The sequence below is a fragment of the Macrobrachium rosenbergii genome, chromosome 39 (assembly GCF_040412425.1).
Source record: "Macrobrachium rosenbergii isolate ZJJX-2024 chromosome 39, ASM4041242v1, whole genome shotgun sequence".
In the NCBI taxonomy this organism is placed as follows: Eukaryota; Metazoa; Arthropoda; class Malacostraca; order Decapoda; family Palaemonidae; genus Macrobrachium; species Macrobrachium rosenbergii.
Window position 1 is genome coordinate 16,159,362 of NC_089779.1, and position 21,134 is coordinate 16,180,495.

At 35.9% G+C, this 21,134-nt stretch overlaps 1 protein-coding gene across 5 annotated transcripts; it reads left to right on the plus strand.

Moving 5' to 3' along the window:
* The first annotated feature begins 360 nt into the window (after positions 1–360).
* Positions 361–20,449, plus strand: eIF4E1 (eukaryotic translation initiation factor 4E1). 5 transcript variants are annotated; one of them, XM_067082634.1, is made up of 6 exons: positions 361–426; positions 5,135–5,682; positions 14,379–14,566; positions 15,580–15,757; positions 16,664–16,803; positions 17,851–20,449. In XM_067082634.1, exons 2-6 carry the CDS (start codon positions 5,635–5,637, stop codon positions 17,963–17,965), a joined length of 669 nt encoding a protein of 222 aa, XP_066938735.1. In that variant the 5' UTR covers positions 361–426; positions 5,135–5,634; the 3' UTR covers positions 17,966–20,449. The 5 variants fall into 5 exon arrangements, with proteins under 5 accessions (XP_066938735.1, XP_066938734.1, XP_066938736.1 ...); XM_067082633.1 differs by having other exon boundaries at positions 410–546; XM_067082635.1 differs by having other exon boundaries at positions 416–546; positions 5,420–5,682.
* Positions 20,450–21,134: the final 685 nt, after the last annotated feature.

The window sequence follows — 21,134 nt, forward strand, 5'->3', positions numbered from 1 at the left end:
GTCTATACATATCTGTAGTCGCACGTGTTTCATCCATCAGAGAGTTTACGAGTAATACTGCCTACGTGTTATATCGCTTTGAGCAATGATGACTATTATTCCTGTACCAAGAGGAAATTCTTTTCGTGAACCTCTTTGGTCATTAGTCCTTGCTAATGGGCGACAACAGAACTCTAAGTATTGTACTGTTTCTCGTATTTGGGCATTGGAGATTGAAGTATTTCATATAGAAATTATGCATTACTTAATATCATATTACAATTTTGTAACTTCTAATGAAAAACTTTATAAGATTATTGACGGAGTGAGAGGTTTTAAGGTCATTTCAACTAAGCGGAATAATAAACATTACCTTCGTCAGGCCGCAAACTACCAGCAGTCGGGGTGACACTTCACAGTTCTTCAATTCTTCATAGTTTTGTTTTGGTCTGTGAAGTTTTCGCTTCGTGAATCGTGTTGTCGAAAAACCTGTGAAAGTTTTGCGATGACAAAGTTATTCGTGCTATTTCGTAGTTACTAAAAACTGATAAGACGAAAGCACAAAGGGTAATCCGAGTTGTTAGCCTTTGAAATATGTGATAGGGATTCGAAATTCTCCCGTCCGCCCTCTTTTATGGCCGAATTCGAAGGCCAGGGTTTGTAGGGAAAACTACAATTTTTCGACAGTTAATTTGCCATTCATCACCTGTTTACGCCTGAATTTAATAATATTGAAATCATGGTTGTTGGTCGTATCCAAGAAGTAGGCCTAGTTATTATAAAAGGTTTGAGTTCATTGTATAGTGGTAGACTCGGCAGATATAATATTGACATCTTATCTTACTATAAACCCATTGCATCGCCGAAAAACTTATTTAATAAAGAAATTACTTTGGATAAAATTGTCAGGGTTACCGTGCCTCAGACGGTTAGGTATGCCACGGCGACCTAGGATCATTCTAGTGTGAAATTCAAGTTTGATCACCAAGAAAGGAAAATGAGTGATGGACACATCTTTAGAAAATTGGTACATGACAATCCTTACGAAAAGGAATCATGTTCAATGCAAATTTCGTTGAAGTAGTCTGGAGTAATCTGAAAAAATGTGGCGCTGTGGGTAAACAAGAGGAAGGTAATTCCAGGTAGCTTATGACCATTAGAAATTTAGGAATGGGTAACCACGGAGTACGTTTAGGAAAAACTGTTCAACATATTTAACTTTAGGAAAACTCTTCAACTTGCTCAACTTTAGGAAAAATAAAAGGTGGTAAAATGCATGTATAATAGGCGGGAATCGCAATACCAGCCGAAAAAAAGGTTGTTAGTCGCCGTAGGTAAAAGAGGAACATATTCTGCCATCCTTCATCGAAATAGTGAGGTCGAAACTTGTCACCAGAGACCCAGTTTTGAGACTCATCGCCTTAATTTGTAGTAAAACTGAAGCCACTTTTTACGTTTTGTGTTCGTGTGATGTTACTGTACCGTGCATGCACCGTCTCACTTTTGCACTGATAAAAGAGTATTACCAGCAGGTCGCTTACACACATCGCCTTTAGTTTCTCCCATTTGCAGATTCATTACTCAATTACCAAATGTTATGCAAGCACTGAGTCGTAATGTTGTTATTCTGGAATCATTGCGTCTACAATGTTGATCATTTTTTTAAAACTATGAAGGTTCGAATGAAATTAGCTGATTTTGACATTTTGTCGACACCCAATCCCACCAAAATTGTAATACAATGTGAGTGTTTAGGAAATGTAGCACAAAAATCATCCATTTATAGACATATACTACTGTCCATGACCAGACCATTTTGTTTCAAATTCCCTCCTCATTTCATTTTATGTAATTATGTACTATACGTAAACGGAATGAAAGATAAAAAACATCACAGTACTGGATTTACCCAACAGGTCTTTGTCCTTGTTATAGGCCACTATAAGCAATTATGGAGCTGCATCGATTGTTTCCACGTTGTTATTGTCTTTTTGAAGTGTGTAACTTTTTTTTTTTTACGCGTTTACAATATACAATACTAATTGTAGCACGTCCTCAGTGTGCTGGTCTTTTGATCATAAACTGAACACTGTTGGAGCTTTCCGTTGCACCGAGAGTAGATGGTTGCTGTTGTTGTAGTACTTTGTGCTTTCAGTCGATCAGCTGCTCTCTAGACCAGTTAGTTAAATAAAAAAAATAGTAAATTAAGGCAGAGGATGGATAGGACCGTTAATTTTTTTCAGGTAGTGTGAATCATAGTTATTGTATTACTGGATTTTCAAACGCGAACTCTCGTTTCCCATCCTTTGGACCCTGGTTTATAAGATAGCAAACCCTGGTTTATAAGATAGCAAATTTCATATCAGTCTTAAGCCTAAGATTATTATATAGCTCCAGGAATAGTGTAAGCGTTGTTGTTGGAATAGTGTTAGACCCTAGTTATTGTTGGAATAGTGTTAGACCCTAGTTATTGTTGGAATAGTGTTAGACCCTAGTTATTGTTGGAATAGTGTTAATCCCTAGTTATTGTTGGAATAGTGTTAGACCCTAGTTATTGTTGGAATAGTGTTAGACCCTAGTTACTGTTGTTGTTGTTCAATTAAGCCTGCCTTTTGCCGCTAGTACAAGCTCAAGCGCGGCCCGTTAAGTCTCTCTCTCTCTCTCATACACACACACACACACACACACACACACACATGTGCAGGAAGTGTACGAATACTCGTACGATTTACAGATTCTCATTTGCCGACGCATACCTCAGAGACAGACGGAGAGACGTACAAGAAAACTTCCTCACCTTCATATACAGTGATGTGATGAGGAGGAGGTGGGCATGACGTCAAGGCTCCTCGGCGCTCACGACGAGCTTAAAGATCTTTAATCATTCGCTTCAGATAATCTCGGCCGCGAACCGCGAACGCCATCGCCATTATCCAAATTTTGGGAACGACGGCGTCGCTCCACAAACGATGAGAAATCGCCGCTCTCCATAAATAGAACGTGTCCGGTACAAACAAAGTTGCCCTTCTCTTTGATCCCGGTAAATTCATAATTTCTGCGCTGCAAAATAACTCTCCACTTTTGGCGCCCGTGACACTTTGAACTTTAGGGCGACCGGCGGGAATAATACACTTGACTCGCTGACAATTACCGCCGTCATCACCTCCGGCACTGGGACAAATGAACTGATTGTAGTCCGTTCGGGACATTTTATAATAGGCGGAAAAATGAAAAAGTGTTTTGGTGTTGGATGAAACAAGCATGCGCGCATGTTATACATGCACACACACACACACACACACACACACACACACACACACACACACACACACACACACATATATATATATATATATATATATATATTTATATATATATATATATATATATATATATATATATATAATATATATATATATTATATATATATATATATATATATATATTATATATATATATATATATATTATATATATATATATATATATAATATATATATATATTATATATATATATATATATATATTATATATATATATATTATATATATATATATATAATATATATATATATATAATATATATATATATATATATATATATATATATATATATATATATATATATATATATAAATAGGCATATGTATTTGGTTCCTACTCACCCTCCCAAATCTTCATTTTCATTAAATTCTTTTTTTAACCTTAACAAGAAAGATTAAAAGGAATTTTCCTTTAACATTCTCACGTCTGAAGACCTGCAAGTGTTTAGTCTATAACAGGTGCGGATTTCTAATGATTTTGTTTCGTCTTTCTTCTAATGTTGTAACGTACGCTGACGTTATTCCCGTAAGGTAGACAAAAGATTCCATTGCAGATGAGAACGTAGAAAACGGGCATGCTATTAACAACCCGAAGGACATCACCTCTCTCTCTCTCTCTCTCTCTCTCTCTCTCTCTCTCTCTCTCTCTCTCTCTCTCTCTCTCTCTCTCTCTCTCTATATATATATATATATATATATATATATATATATGAACATTATTCTTTGGAAGCTTGAATTTCAAGTCAGTGGCCCATGTTGGCTTGTTCCATATGAATAGGGTTCATTTTCTGAATAATAATAATAATGATAATAATAATAATAATAATAATAATAATAATAATAATGTGCATAGTGGAAAATTTACACATACTAGAACCATCTATAGTGTACGGGTACCTAAAACTAACATTTTGGGATGTTATGTTCTCTGGAATAGTTATGGTCAGGGAAACGAAGTCATTATGTTATTGACAGTTAATTTCAGTTTTTACCTCTTGTACTTCCTTTTAAAATACATCCTGTTACAGCCTATAGCTTGACAGTATATATCATTGTAAAGCCTTATGTACAAACTAGAATGGAATGCTAAAGGTTTTCCCGTTTGAGCACAAATTTAAGAAACTTTTCAAGTTCGTAAATTGTTGACTATTCCTACATGAATCTCCTTTCACAGCTGGCTACAGCTAAAGTTAAATATAGGCTATATATTATAAATATATATCGTAAATACAATGACAACAGCAATAATTATTATTTTGATTAGGATCTAGGATTAATTTTAGGGATTGTGTAATATGATTTTTAAAAAAAATTTGAAAGCAAAAGTTTGATCTGATGTACTCCATAAAGGGAGTGTACAAATGTACATTACTTTCGCGAGCTTACCAAGGTACCTCGTGACCGATTGATGAAATAAATATGATTATTACTGTTGTACTTTCTGCTCAGATTACATTTCACAGCAACGTTTGTTATAATATATCTCTTTTTTACGATGGCGCCGCCTTCTCTCTCCTTGTCCTGATGTCTTGAAACACGAGTCCGCACGTTACGCTTGTTTTGACTGAACAGGTGGTAAGATTCATAAATGGCGAGGTCTATAGACTAATGGGACTTCCGAATAGGCAAAATATGCAGTAACGCTGACTATATTTTATCAACCAAAATTTGGTCACGTAAAGTTGCTTAACAACCAAACATGTTGGTAGGTGACGTGTTGTGTATTATGGAGGGTCCTGGTTGGTAGGGTCGTTCTTCAGCTGTTAATCTACAGAGACCGCCAGACACCACGTGGCTCATGCATGGTTTCATTTTCTTTTCGTTTTGTTTTCAGATTTTGGTTCCAGAGAAGAACTGGGCCATTGTTTACGAAAAACGTTTTTGGCAAAGTGAATGCGATGGTGCGGAGCTCTATACATTAGACCTTGGTTACTTCCAAACAAGTTACTTTGCTGTAGAAAATACTAGTACTAATGGATTTACGAACTACTGTTTTTTTTCATATATACTTGACATGGTTTTATATTACCATAAATTGCAAGATTATAATCATTAGGCGACCTTTTACCATTCACTGAAACGCAACTAGGCCTACTGATATATCGAGTGCTTCTTCCAGTACCTATAGTGGTCATTTTGAATCTCGCGAAGTGTGACTCATTTGGATTACTTGATCGTCGGCGTGAAACTATGGGTTAACCCAAGGAGGTTATAGTTCGGCAGTGGTCCAGTTGAACTGACCCAGACAGTTTGCTAAGGCGTGTCGTCAGATTTGAAGCGAAGCTGCCTTCGTGAAAACGCCAACATTCAAGCGCTGGGTCATTTGATGAAAAAATGTTGAAAACTGTGAGATGCACAGGTGCAATCCCAAAAGCTCGAAGAGTAAGTACCAATTACTTTTGTTTGACAGTACTATTGTTGGGGCCATTATGTTATGGCGTTAGGCTTATATTTTGTAAGGAGTATTTTTATTACTGTCGAATTGTATGTTGGTATATTTCTTTTGAATTTGAATTCTGTGACTGCGATAGTGCCGATATTCAATAGAGACCAAGAATTTTTATGTATTTTGTCTGTTGGCGATGAAGGTATTAGACAGTGAACAAACAAAGGTTTGTATCAAAGATTTAGCTTGAATTGGCGCTCGTGGGCAGATATTTCAGTGGATGCCTTGTCTAGTTCTGAACCATTTGCCCCAATTCGGAAGATAGGCATTAAGATGAATTAAGTGCAGCCTCAGGTTTGGATATTTTACAGCTCCTTGCTTCCCCCAAGACTCTGGTGTAATGATGGCTGCCCAGAGTAGTTTGTACAAGTTAAATTTTGTATTCATTAATGATTGTTATTATTTTATAAGTATAAAGGAGATGGCATCGAGAAGATATCCATTGTTAATACCAGTTTTTGGCTAAAAAATATAGAAAAGGGTGTATATAATATAGTACATGTGAGATAATCAGAGATAATAAGAAATCTACCGTCTTTTGTTTTTCGTCAATCCCCGAGTGGCTGGTACTACTAAACATGGCAGAATTTCCACAGGACGCCATGTTTAGTACCAGCCCCTCGGGGAATAAAGTAAAAATATAGACAAAATACGATTAATTTCTCATAATCACGGTAAACTTTTCAAATTATCTCACTTGTGTTGCATTATATACACCATTTCCTACATTGTACAGCCGATATATTATATAAAAAAACTATATATTCGTGTGGCCGCCTCGTTTACGCTCACCTTTTATCAGTATAACAAACGGAATTATGGAATATAAAGTTCAAAATACGCAAATGTGAGATAAGCCATTTGTTTTAATAGTCGTAACAGTCGCAACAGGCGTTTCTTACTTAATGATGAGTGTATCAGCACCTTAAGGTACGGTAATTTTTATGAATAATAAAAGTGAAGAAAGTGGTAAGATAGGTTCAGAAAGTGAGGTAGTTCTTAATAAACAAACGATGCCCGAAAGCATTTATCGGGGAAACTTAGGACAATTTGCTGAATGAATTGTTTGTATTGGCCATGAAAGTCTCAGTTTTTTTAAAACACCTCTGACAGTCCTTCTCTTTCCCAGTTTCAAAAATATCGTCATCGTTGGTCAGAATTCAAAGGTCCTCATCAGGCATCTTACACCGTTTAACTTAAAACGCTTAGGGCAAGATTTTGTGCAACTTCATTTAAACCAGCCGGCCTCGGAATATTTTCACTTTTTGAGCTATCGTCCTCCATCCTTTCCAAATGACCAAACCATCTCAAAACACTGATTCATCCAGTCAGTAACATTTATTTATCCTTATTGTATCAGGACTAACTTCTATTTATAAATTGCTCGTAGGTATAGCAACAATTAGACTGGTAGATTTGTATGGGAGGTTTTTTGATATTTCGGTAATGGCTGACAAGGCAGAACTGCGAATAATCTACAAAAAACTGACAATTTTCTTAATTATTTTGTAATCAATGGTAATTCTATAAAGTACACTAAATGTAGGCCTAGAACACTGACTTATGGTACTACTCTCAACAGGATTTGTATTTGACGAGAATTTACCGTTGGCAAAGAAAGGAAAGTTCAATTTGTCGTTTAACTCGCAAATCCGGTTAGTGCTTCACCAACAACACAGTATATTCATTCTCATTTTTTGTTTACGTCATAAGCTAATGTTCTGTTCTATCAGTGCTGCACCAAGGTTCTGTATGATAGTGTTGCACTGTCAACCCTTGATTTACAGAACAAGCTGCAGTTTTGGTCGAATGAGATTTTGTGCAACTACTTTCGCATTACCGTTGATTAAGATGAAATGAAATGCCGTAAAGTTTTGCTGATGATGACAGTTTTGGTTCTAGGCAATACTGACGTCATCTTGTCCAAAATGAAGGTCATTGTGGAGGATGTAAAAAGCTGGATGTGCAGAATGGTTAAAAATGGAAGAGGGCTGAACAAATGCCATATAGGCACAAAAAAATTAATAGTTCTAGTGGCGGGCAAACAATAAGTATTGGTATATGAAACTTGAATGGCAGGTGGGGAGTCATCGTAAGGCATGTGGCTTTTATTAAAAAAAAAAAAGTATTCCGAAATATGGATGGTTGATAATGCTGCTTTTACATATGAAAGTAATCACAGCACTAATCTCAGACTAATTAATGTGATGGCCATGATATTGGGGCCATCACACCACTGACGTCTTTCATAAGGCAGACAGATTAGAAATATAAAATAAATAATTTCCCACTTGGCAGGCATACTTCCACCCTGAGTTTTACTGGATCACTGTTTCAAGCAAGAACAGAGTGTATGTGTATATATATATATATATATATATATATATATATATATATATATATATATATATATATATATATATATATATATATATATGTGTGTGTGTGTGTGTGTGTGTGTTTTGATAATCATAACAAAACCAGCGTGAAATAAGCTATTTTAAATAAATGTATGTTATAGAGCCAAGATGGAAAAGGCATTGGAAAAACTACATATTTTAGTGATACAGAATGAACTAATAAAGTAGTGTTTTTTCTTATTCCGAGATGAGGCCCCACAGAGCGTGTTCTTTAAAGGAGTTGGCCGCGAATAAAACAAACAAGCAAACTAGCAATTGGCATACTTTTGCTGCCGATGTGCATGAGGTTTATCACTCGGGAAAACTTTCCGTAAGATCTCTCCGTTTTCACTTTGGTATCCGCGGTAATTTACGGCTCACTTTAATCTGCCCATATATCATATTCTGTCATATATAATGAGGTTTGTTTTATACCCCGGGTTAGCAGGTCAAAGGAACTACTAGTATTGTTTGACCTTTTTTTACAAAAACTGCATCTGTTGATGATTCAGACAATGTTTATATGAAATAAAATCAGTGGGTATCTCCCATTAGACCTACTAAACCAGGGTCAGAACTGCGCAATTCTGTGGCATATAAGCTATTTCTCTTTATTTTAAACAAAAAAATCTGATAATTAGAATCCCGCGACTTATAACTTCATAAAGTTTGCGCATTCCGCCCCAGTGAAAGATCGGCTGGTAATAATAAAGTCTGCACTTCCTACTTCCTTGAGTGAAGCGACCTGAATTACAAGGAAGCTGTCGAGCCCACGAATCCCGTTATCCAGTTGTTAAGTAACAATTTGCGGGATCAAGTACCCTAGTTAGTTAGTGTATTGACAAAATATACAATACATTATGCAAGGAACATTTATTTACACACAAAAGTTCATTTTTCAAGTGACAAAAATCAGTAAAACCAAAACAAAACTTTTCATTTTTTCTTATGTTTTGTTCACTTCCGCGATTTTGCCTAGTAAAATATTTTCATCGCTTTCTAAATACATTTATGACCCTTGAAAGACTGTTGGTGGTGATTGAGAGCAGGAAGTTGTAGGTTGGCATAATATAATTAGCGAATGCATGTACATTCAGACAGGAAGTGAATCAGTCTGCATCAGTCTTCACGAACTTGAATTAACCCAATTAATACGCACGCAAACATTCATTTGTACAGTGAGGCATATTTTTCACATGAAAGAGATTGAATTACATTTCGAGGAGTTCGACATTGTTCGAAGCATCCGAGTCTCGCTGCGATCGGAAAGTTTCGGCGAAAAGATTCGAGTCATCTCTGAATTTTAGTTTATTATAATGTTTTAATGAGAAGTTGGTATAATGTTTTAGACTGTTGAAATCTTTATTGGTGAATGACTACTCTATATTTATATTGAAAATTGGCATTGCTGAATGAAGTCTCAAACGGGATAAACGAACGTGAAATCCGAAGCATGTGGCCTAATGTCTTCCGAACTCGGGTTGTATGTGTCTCACTTCATTTCAATATGGCTGCTGATGGATTAGACGTGATGGAGGTACGTGGGAGGCAGATGTTTGCCATTTTATTGTATTACTACCCCATGGGAGGTTTTCGTGCGGGAATTGGGCAACGGAAGAGGTAATTTCAGTGTATTTTTCATTCATGTAATGTCCTGCAACAGCCTCAGTTCGCGCCGAGGACGGAGTATCGCCCCCATGACCGACTTGCGACCGGTCTAGATATTTGGGGGAAAAGTTGATGACCCTCTCTCTCCCTGTCAAGGAGCCACGCACACGCCGCCAGATTTTCGTCGGTGATTTTCCCAAGACGGTTTTGATGTCGGTGGTGAGTCTAGGAGAAGAGTGCCGGAAAAGATACTCGGGAGGGGACTGACTGACCTGTCAGTCTGGCGATCGGTTTTTTTTGTCGGTCGTAATATATACTACGTGGCCCCGTCATTGAATGCTTCTAAGTCACTCAGCAGTTATTATTATTTTTTTAGACGTCCTCAGTTTTGACGTAATCCTATCCATCAGATGGTTTTTGTTAGGCCCGTAGCCTCTGCTAGGCTATTCCACTTTTAATTGTCCCGTAACCCAGGCTAGCCTGACCACTGCCCCCTAGCCTACAGGTAGGTTAGGGTGTTAAACTCTAAGGCCCGCCAGCTTAAGCAGCAAGGCCTAACCTAGGGTAGGAAGGGCAAGTGTTTTAGGTTGGTCCTTGACTACTTCCTGTTCAGAGCTCTTCAGCCCAAAATTAGGCCTGATACCCATGGCTAGGAGGAACCCGAGTTGGGGGCTAGGCGAGGTCAAATTACTAAAAGATGTCTAACCCTAGCCCCTCTGTGATAGCCTGACCCAGATATTAGAGTAATCAAGCCTGATAGTTGATACATTGACATATGTTAGATTTTGCCCTACGGCATACACAGGCTGCAGATGGCTAAGTCCCGTAGGGGGTTCGTGCTGTCAGTGCACCTCCAGGGGTGCATAGTAGGCGTCACTAAAGGTTCTTTGCAGCGTCCCTTTGACCTCTAGCTGCAAGCCCTGTCATTCCTTTTAGTGTACCTCCGTTCGTATTCTCTTTCTTCCATTTTGCTATCCACCCTCACCTAACAATTATTTCATAGTGCAACTGTGAGGTTTTCCTCCTGTTCCACCTTTGTAACCTTTTACTCTTAGTTTCACGTCCAGCGAAGAATGCCCTCATAGGTCCCAGCGCTTGGCCTTTGGCCCAAACTCTATATTCCATTCCGTACAGATGGCTAAGCTTAAGGATGTGGTTCAGTCTCCGGTGTTAGGCTTGCCGAAAACTAGCGCAGGGTGTATTATAAGTGTTTGTAGAGAAACGGATTGAACAAGCATATCCTAGTAGCTGAAATGCATAATTTTTGTCTGTCAGTTGGGTATCAGGTGTGATTGGGTTTCGGGGGCTAACGCTATCATTTGTTTAGAACGCAAACTGTGGCAACTAGATGGAAGTGTGCAGACCAAAACAAATGAGAAAATATGCAATCCATGTAAAATACATAATGTTACAATTTGAAGTATGAAAGAAAAGCTACATAAACCTTGTTCCCTACTATACGTATGCAGCAGAAATGATTAATTTCAACTTGAATATCAGGCCCATTTGTGTGAATACCAGCCCCACTGGTATGGAAGTTGAAACATAAGGATGGTAAACGTCGTGGTTTTGGTAAACGTGTGACGGATTGTCGTGTGTTTTTTGTAATAAGCTTATTAAGGAGACCTGAGGGGATAAAACAAGGAACTCCAATTTTGAGATTGGGGACTGACAAGGAAAATGGAAATTTTTACCCATGACAGTAGAATGTTAAGATTCATGGCCAGTATATGATGGGAAGCTTGTATTCCGAATGAAGAACTGGGGAGAGGTGGTATTAAGAGGCTAGAAAAAGACTGAAGATCTTAAAGGTTTAGATGGTTTAGACAGTGAAGAGAAGGGATGGAGACTTGTATGAAGACCCAGGAAATTATAGAAGATGGCGAGCGAGTGAGCTGTGGATGGAAAATTGGTCGGAAAGAGCAGTGAACAGAAAGAAGTAGAGAGAGAGATCATTTGTCTATTCAGTTCAGGTGCATTTCTCTGGCTTGTAATTTTTGTGAAGTTAGATTGAAAAAGGAGAATGAAATATGAAGTTCTCAAATGTGTGCTTGAGACAGGCTAGATTTTTCATGTATTTCCTGCATGTAACATGATACATATATACAGTACTGTACTATAATTGTATAGCAACTTCTGTAGTACATATCAAACAAGAGTTTGTATTTAAGACGATAGAACACAAACAAGAGATTGTATGTAAGAGGATAGAACACACTCAGGGTTGATGTAGTGTTAGGAACATCCTGAATCCTGTTCAGGTAATATTTAATGTGCAAAATGATTTGCAGACTTGATTTGTGGGCATACAGTAATTTACAGTTGTATGCCAATTAGTGAAACCCAAGCAGAGTATAAATTGAAGTTGCTGCAAGTCTTATATAGCCAGTTGTGAACAGTTCTGCTTCGTGATTTGCTTTAATAGACTATTTGATGGCACTGAATGGTGTTAACGTTAACTCCAAGCTATCCTTTTCATGTCACGTGAGAAATTATCCATTGCTTTCAAGGCTTTGTATGTCTAGAAATTATTGGATTAATGCCACTTGCTGCAGAAGTTTTGTTCTGCAGTTATGTGATTGTGATCTGTATGCTTAGTTGTCAATAACTCTCTGGATCTTTGTCTTTTTAGACAAGATTGCTTCAAGTGTAGAGTTCCCTCCTTTTTCTCCAACAAAGATTAATGTGATTTATACTTTGAGGAAGAATGTAATTTGTGTTTAGAAATTCATCAAGCAGCTTTAAAGTTATGTTTGTGAATAGTAAAATAGGCACATACTGTATATAGGCTATATAGTGAAAGTTTGTAGTGTAGTATACTGTACCATGTTTTTTCATTTTGAATGTTAGTGATAGGAAAAGTAAATCTTAGCCTTGAAGTAGGAAGTACCTCTTCCGGCAAAACCATTGTTCTCGAAAGAAAGAAGCACTTCAGGTGCTGTGAAAATGAGAAGTGTGCTGTCGTCAGTAGTTGTGAAGCCTTTTATTAGCCACTGCTTTATTGGAGTATGGCTAGGAATTATTTTCTGTATGTCATTGTGGTATGCATTGCACATATGGTAAGATTTGGAATGTTGATTTCGTAGAATATTAAAATACGATAATTGAAGATGTGAAGTTATCTATGAAAGCTTTGAGACCAGAGGTGCAGCTCTTACTTGTAAAGCAACTCCAATTTGGTAGGTCAAAAACAGTGTGGAGTATTTATTCCTACATGAACTGTGTAACTTGTTGCATGTTTATTGCAGATATTGCATTAATTCACAATTTATGAGGATATTTAATGGTTCAGGACATACTGTCTTTTATTAATTCACATTTTATAAGGATATTTAGTGATTCAGGACATACCATCTTTTCAGTCTTATTGTGTAGCTGAGGTCATATTTTTAAAGGTATCGTGTCAGTGGAATAATATGAGGTCCCATGGTTAGCTTTTACAGTATTCTCTAACCTCAGTCTTTGGTGTATCCTGTATACCACCAACTTTCACATTTTGAGTTTTAGTTCTTTACTTGAGGCACACTTGCACTCAGTCTGGAAAGTTATGGTAATTAGGATGGCCTAGTACAAGGTTTGAGAATATGGTTATTTAGTTGTCACCCATAGTAAGTTAACGAAGTTTACACTTTTAATATAATAAAAACAAAAGAAACTTTTAATATAATAAAAACAAAAGAAACAGCTACTGGGCATCCGAAATACTTCTGAGGAGTAGTTAATGGAAAGGCCCGTGGTGTTTTGCACGTAGAATGTACGGAACTAATATTCACGTAGTCTTGCCACAGCATATATGAAATGGTTAAGATATCTCTTTTACTGTTATACTTGGTCTTGGCTAAGAGCAAAGCTGAGTATCTCATGTTGTAATATCACATGTTATTTCACCACTTCTCCTTTCTCTTTTTCTCCCAAATAATCATTCATCATCGTCATCTTCATCCTAAAAGTTTTTCACCTGTTTCAAGGTCAAATGTATGAAATAAGTTCTCTGCACTTGTCTCTTTCATGTGCTTTCTCATCTTTTAACCCCCATCTGGTCAAGGTTTCCATCTGTTTCATTTTTCCTTGAATTCTTAGGACTTCCTTCAGTTCTTCTTTTGCTACTTCCATAGTTACTGCTTTTTATGACCAATTGTCCCTTATCTCATCACATGTCCAAACCATCTGTCTTATTCTGCCTCTTGATACCACATTTCTGCAGGGGTTTTCCATTTTTTTTGTATAATTTTCCCACTGTACACCAGCCTTGAATTCTCTGGTCACACCTTTTCAAAATCTCCTTCCTTTTCCTTGATAGTGGCCATGTTTTTGCTTGTTTGAATAGTACAGGCCTTTTGTAAATCTTTCCTCTGTATTATTAGTTCATTTTTATCTACCTGTCTTGGCACATTTCATCCTTATTGCATCTACTGGGTCTCTTACTGCTTTCTCAAATGCTGCTTCAGAATTCTGTATCCATGAAGGTACGGAAATGCTCTACCTCTCAATTTTTGCCCACCTGTCAGTACAGGGTTTTCAGTTCCTATCCCTTCCATTTGCTTTGTTAATGAACTTCAGTCACTCCCATTGTTAAAAAGTTATGTGGACATTGTGTAATGATTGTTCTGATTTTGATCTTTCAGAATGACAAGGCCCCACCAAAAACTGGAGAAGAAGGTGCAGAACAGCAAGATGTTTCTCCAGAGCTTGTAATTAAGCATCCTCTACAAAATACATGGACTCTATGGTTCTTCAAGATAGAGACAAATCGATCCTGGGAGGATTGTCAAGTTGAAATTGCTAGTTTCACTACTGTTGAGGATTTTTGGGCGTAAGTTTTATGATGGTTGCAATTCGCCATTTGTAGAAATTACAAGTTGAGGTGTACACAGCTTGATTTGTAATAACTTTTTCAAAATTGTTGCTTTGGGGAATTTTCATTTGGGTTTTTAAAGGTCAATGCTTATCTCAGTCATTTGCTTCATTTTTAATTATTGACCATATGTTTGGCTTAATATTGGAGTTTTGATTCATAAATATCTTGAATTTTTTTCAATCAAAGCATAATGAAATATTTCAGGACCTGTTGCTTTGAGAAGGAAGATCTTGACTGGGGTATGGTTGTAATTTTTACACTGGGAATAAAGGACGTAATATGCAGTGATTTTAGCCCAAAAACCCATCTTGTGATTTGTAAATTTTTGCCCTTTTCAGTAATAAAAAAAAAATTATTGCCTACTCCATATACTGGACAGTACTAGATACTCGACTAGAATGAAATTAATACGATACAAAGCCCTGTGTAGACAACAAATAGAAGTCAAGAAATCGTGATGAAAGTTGTTGGTATGCATAATAAAAATATAGCAATAAAATTTTCGTAAACTCCCCAAAATTACTAAATTTCAATCATTTCAGGTATTAGAAATGTATCATTAAGTTGTAGTTAAATTGGTAGAAAAGTTGAGAGTTGGCAGTTGGAACTGGGGAACTTATATTTTAAAATAAGACTTGCTGAAGTTTGGACAGTTTGACTGTGGGTTTATGCATCTTTGACTTAAGTTTCAAGGTGACGTCTATTGTTTTGGTGATGTTATCTACTTTTGTTGGGGGGAAAAGGAGCCAACAGTCAATTTTGATAGTACTTTTATTAAAATTAATGAAATTTTTAATGAAAGTTATGTAATATATTATTCTGACCAAATTTGCATTTTACTACTTATACAAAAGTTGGGATTTTCTACAAACCCATTTGAAATAATCTCAAAACATTTCAGTTTGCTTTGCTTTAGTGGCTACCATCCTAAACCCCGTAAGATTTGTGAATTTTTCTTTTCTTTTCAGGCTTTATAATCATATAGAACCTGCATCACGACTTAAAGTAGGCTGTGATTATTCAATGTTTAAGCATGGGATAAAACCTATGTGGGAGGACAGCCACAATAAAAGTGGCGGCAGGTGGCTGATAAACCTAAACAAGCAGCAGAGATCAACAGAACTGGACAATTTCTGGATGGAAGTGGTGAGTATTGTATCATTTTCTTTGTTACTCATGAAATATTGTGGAATTAATAGTAATTGAAGCCTAAAGAAGTTGTCCAGCAGGCTTAAGGAATATTTGGGCATTTCTGAAATATAGTTCACCTCATATCCAACCTGTAAGGTTTGTATTCATGTAATACTAATGGAAATCAAACAGAAGTAAGGTGAAAAATAGAAAAAATAACAAAATTGAATGAGAGATTTACCGTTACCTTGCAATAATAGTTATTACCATCATATGGAATAACTCCATTTAATTCATAAACTAGGAGCACTGCCTTGTCTTGTGGAAGTTACATCTAAAACAGAGTATACTAAATAAAAAACATGAGGGAGTTCAGACTCGTAAATCTTTGTTTGTTAATTAAGAAATATTTGTTTGATAGACACTGTTATTTTACGTGGCATTGTCTTCAACCATTCCTTGCTGAATAATGGGTTTACTCAGTGACAAGTCATGTGTTATTGGCAATGTATCGTTTTGACTGTTAGTTTTGCTAAATTCGGACCTCAAATTGTGTCTCCTACATATCTAGCCTAGATAACTTTTAAGATCATGATTTATATTTGCGGAGCCGTAATGTTTCAAGTTTTGGAGAGATGCATGGCACCAGAACTTGTTCTGGTCAGACACTTCCTTAATTGCACCTATTGCCATTTCTTGATTTATCAAAAGTAGATCTCTTAAAGATTCAGCCTTAATTGTGCCATCTATAGATATCCTTTAAACTTCTCAGATTCACAGTTGGCAGTTCAGTCATGTTGTTGTTGACATAGTCGGTTTCAGATTTCAGCACAATTTCTTTAACATTTTAAAAGTGGTTGAATTGTCAGGTGTATAAGAATAACCTTGTCCTCATAAATTGAAAAACAACTTGATTTACAGCTCTTGCTTTTGATTGGTGAAGCCTTTGAAGATCACAGTGATGAGGTGTGTGGTGCAGTGGTAAATGTTCGTAGCAAAGGTGACAAAATAGGTGTGTGGACAGCTGACGCCAAGAAAAGCGAAAGCATTTTGAAGATTGGGTAAGTTTTTATGGATTTACTCATGTTGTCTACAAATAAATGGTTCCTTATGTTTTTTTGTTTGAAAATTTTTCTTCACAAATGGATCAATGTTTTTAATTTTTCTTCACAAATGGATCATAAAGCTGTTATTAAATAAAACCAATAGAAATATAAAAATTTTACATGACTAGAAGAGTTGACGACAAGTTAAAACAACATGCATGCTATTACAGTTTGGACCTTTTTTAATCTAGCAACATTGGGATGCGGCTGTTGCTGCACTACAGAAATTAGCATTTGAGACCCCTTAGGGGAACCTTTATTTAAGCAAATGTTTATTCCACATACATAATGTTGTGTTCTCAAAGGTAGAGCCAAGTTTAAGTTAATGCAGTACTACCATTAATGCTTCAAAACATGGTATTTTGGCCTACTCAACAAGCATCTTCTAAGAATTGCCAACACCTACATTAGGTCAGAGCTCAAACCACATTATAAGTGTACTGTTTACTTTTAGCAACACTTAATTTGCCACTGTGATGAATGCGTACAATTGAAAAGTTCTTGGCAACTTAGCGTTTAGCCTTAACTCATTACTTTCCAGTATGGGGCTTGTTTTTGGTTTTATCTATCATCTGATCAGTCACTTATTCACTGATCACTTATTCAGTGTTAAAACACTGAATAAGTGGGACTTTAGCTGTTCATTATTTTTGCCACATACTTAGATCAATCATTGTTGAGACTCCTCGTTGTTTATATGAGATACATAATCATTGTTTTTGATCAACATACTACAAGGAACATCCAGTTACCCTTGGTTATTGTACCTCAGAGTGTATTGTCTTTACAGATTGCTTGAGTCCACATGCTGTTAACATCAAACATTTTCTTGCACTCCCATGTAGATTATCTTTTTCTCATAAATTTGGAGATCAGGTTGATTTTGAAGGTTTCCCTGCTACGTGGATTTATGCCAAGACTAAATACTTGCATTGTAATACAAAATTTGTACAAGTTGTCAATTTGCAAAAAAGTTGTAACAACATTTCCTCTACTTTCCAGGCACACTCTGAAAGAACGTCTATGCATCCCACGAATGATCAACATTGGCTTTCAGGCTCACACAGATACAATGGTTAAATCTGGATCAACTGCTAAGAACAGATTTACTGTCTGACAACTGCAGTTAATTATAGTTCCCCTCATTTACATTGTGGAGATGCAACAGTTAGCCTTTTTTATGTTCATATGTTTCTTGATTCCTATATATATATGTATGTACTTTGTTGCAGCCAGGAAAAACTTGATACCTTGGAGAATTAGTAAGAGTATGCATTACTGTAACTAGTTAAATGCAGCATTTTCCAGTTATGGACTGAAGAAGACTACATGTTGAGCAATCCAGTTTTGTGGTTAGTGTAAATGAAAGTTGATATGGACAAGTAAAACAAAAATTTTGATTAGTAACCTTTTTCATGTATTGATTTTAGTTAACAGTTGTAAGGAAACGGATAATGTGTTAAAAGCAGTTCAGTGATTTCTCTGTAATTTGTTTTTCATGTGAAAAGTTTGATCAAATTCATAAATTCTAGACAGCATCTTGCATTGTATGGAGTATAGTCATAGCCAGAGTTTCTGTTTTACTTATCCAAATAAAATTACATAATACAGAAGAGTACAGTATGTAAATTGAAAAATAGCCTATTTGTTTTTGTAGTTAATTTATTTACAATGTTGCTTGTTACTTTTATTTAAGCTTGGGAGGAATATTGTTGCTAATGTAAAAAAAAAAGAAAAAAAAAATTTAATGCTGGAATTCTCTCCAGCAGATATTCATTTAGCAAAAATTTTCCGAGTCCCTGATAATAAATCACTATTTCTATTAATCATTGGGTATTTTTGTATATAATTTATGAATTGTGGTGTATTAGAAAGTGAACTTTAGCTTGACATTGTGTGTCTAATATGTATCTAATTACACAATAAGTGAATGCCTCTGCATACCCACAGGAAAATATTTGTGTAGCTTTACACAATTATGTTCACCGCTAATGATATGGCTGTTATCATGGAACTTGCCACTGGAAGTGTGTTGGCTTTCAAAGTGAATGCAGAATTCTATGGTTGTCAAGTAGTGTATAGGAAGTTGGGTTAGGAAATTGTAAATCAAAGGAATAAAGGTGAGCTCCTAAATGAAATTTTATCTCAAAAGTCATAGCATATGGAACACGACGCAGTAAGGATTTTGTAGCATAGTAGTTTGATAAGGAATTTATAAGAAATTATTGCAGTCGTTCCACATGCAATGATTTTTCTTTTTTTTTTTTTGCTTAGAACCTCTGGCATTTGTTTTAAGCTTGTTTCAGGAGGTTGTCTTATATTTGCATAGGGAAATGTTGCTTAGCTCTGTTGAATGCGAGCTCCATTGCCTTTGAAGTCACCCACACCCTCTATGTTTTCTCTCAATTTGTACAAGCTTTACACTCAAGACCTTTGCATCTCCCAAAGTTTTTTGGCCAAAGCCTATCAAATGCCTGAAAGTGAAATGAAGGTGATGAACCACATGGAATTTCATTGTTGTTTTCCAAGTTCTGTTGTAAAAGACTCAGTAAATTTTGCTGGTTACCCTAATTAATATGGTTTATCAGCTGTGAAGCCTATACTCTACTTTTTTTAGTCTGTCAAAAATGCACATAGAAGTGGCCTGCAGCTTCTTGACGATTAACTATATGTAACATATCCAAGTAGCTTTGGTATATAGCATAAAAACATTCTACAATTAATATTTTGGATCCAAAACCCATTTGAAAACTTTGACTGGCAACTTTCTGGCTTAGCAACACATTTTCTCAGTTTTGCACTTCAACAGTCTTACTATATTTGATGGGAAAATTTGCTAAAAGGAGCTATCATTGGATCACAGTAAATTATAATTAGCATAAGACCAGTGTTTGGACATGTAACACTCAACCAACTGTCAAACTGCTGGCTACTTCTTAATGCATTTTTGCCTTATAAAAAAGAAAATAGACTATAGGTGGGGTCATGTCTGTATTGCAGGTTAAAAAACAGCACCTATTTACATAAAGTAATGAAAAATGTAGAGATGATTTTCAAAGAACATGCAATGGGTGTCTGTAAAATTCTGTGATAACCCCATTAAATTATTTCATAATACATGTACATAAATGTATCAAGTTTGCTCTTACTGAGCTCTCTTGGAGGTTTAAAGTTTACTTTATATTGTATGTAAAGATGGCTGGCTATTTTTCACCAGCTTTATATAGTGAATAAGAATGGTGGGAAGTCACATTTGTTTCATGGCTTAGTCAATAATATTCTTGCTTGTCTTGAAACTTCCAGACATGGTGTTGGATGTTTATGTAGACTTTGTTCCTATATTAAATTTTAACTAGCTATGATTCCACTCAAGTGGTTTGCATTAAGGGAGAAGTTCCAGGTTTTATATTTGTTACTACTAAAAGAATGGATACATAGCTAGACTTTTTCTCTCATGCCTTATCTGTGACTTGAAAAGATCATCCATCATCACTACATTTACAGAAACTAAAGGAATTTCTTTCTTACAAAATATTAAAATTTAAAAAAATATATAGTTGTAGACATACCTCTTTTTTTGTAATAAAATAGGTGTTAAGAATCTAGTATAATTTAATCCCGAAGGCATATTAATCAGCCATTGGTTTTTTTTTTTTTTTTTTTTTTTTTTGGGGTATTGCCAATAAAATAAATGGAATAATGGAAATGTTCTCCAATTGTGCACTTTACATTTCTGGCAGTTTTAACAACGACAAGGTCTCTAGAAACCCATGTATTTATTACGATGAGAAAGGATTTTTAGTGTTGTTAAACCCCTCTCCAGTATGCTGTTCTTTATGGGAGCCACTCCAGAAATAGATTAGTGGCAGCACAAGCAAGAGCGGCCAGATTAATACCATTAATCTGAACCATGGATGTAAGGGGACAGAATTCGTCAATTTGTACTCGATATTAGTATAGAAATTACTCAAAAATTTGTAGTAAAGATAAACACACCAACAAAAAATTATATCCTAGTTCATCTGGCAATACCTCCTTCCAATGTGCTTTGTGTGAAAAGGGTTCTATAAAGTTCTATTGCTAGTGTCTAATCAAGAATCTATTAAAACAGTTTTTCTAGAGCACAAGCTCTCTTGTTAAAAACTACTTCAGCACAGGTTTGGCTGATACAAGTTCATGACCTTGATCAAATATAAAAAAGTTTTGTCTGATTTAAAAGTAACAAAAAAGTTTTGTTTGATTTAAAAGTATGACTATGGTGAACATTAGCTGAAAAATTACTAATG

What these genes read in the sequence shown, in the direction of transcription:
- eIF4E1 (XM_067082636.1), top strand. Translation starts at nt 9,599, where the DNA reads ATGTGGCCTAATGTCTTCCGAACTCGGGTTGTATGTGTCTCACTTCAT. An exon ending in ATGGATTAGACGTGATGGAG is followed by an intron (nt 9,683 to 14,378) that starts GTACGTGGGAGG and finishes TTGATCTTTCAG; the next exon opens with AATGACAAGGCCCCACCAAA. An exon ending in GAAAGCATTTTGAAGATTGG is followed by an intron (nt 16,804 to 17,850) that starts GTAAGTTTTTAT and finishes TCTACTTTCCAG; the next exon opens with GCACACTCTGAAAGAACGTC.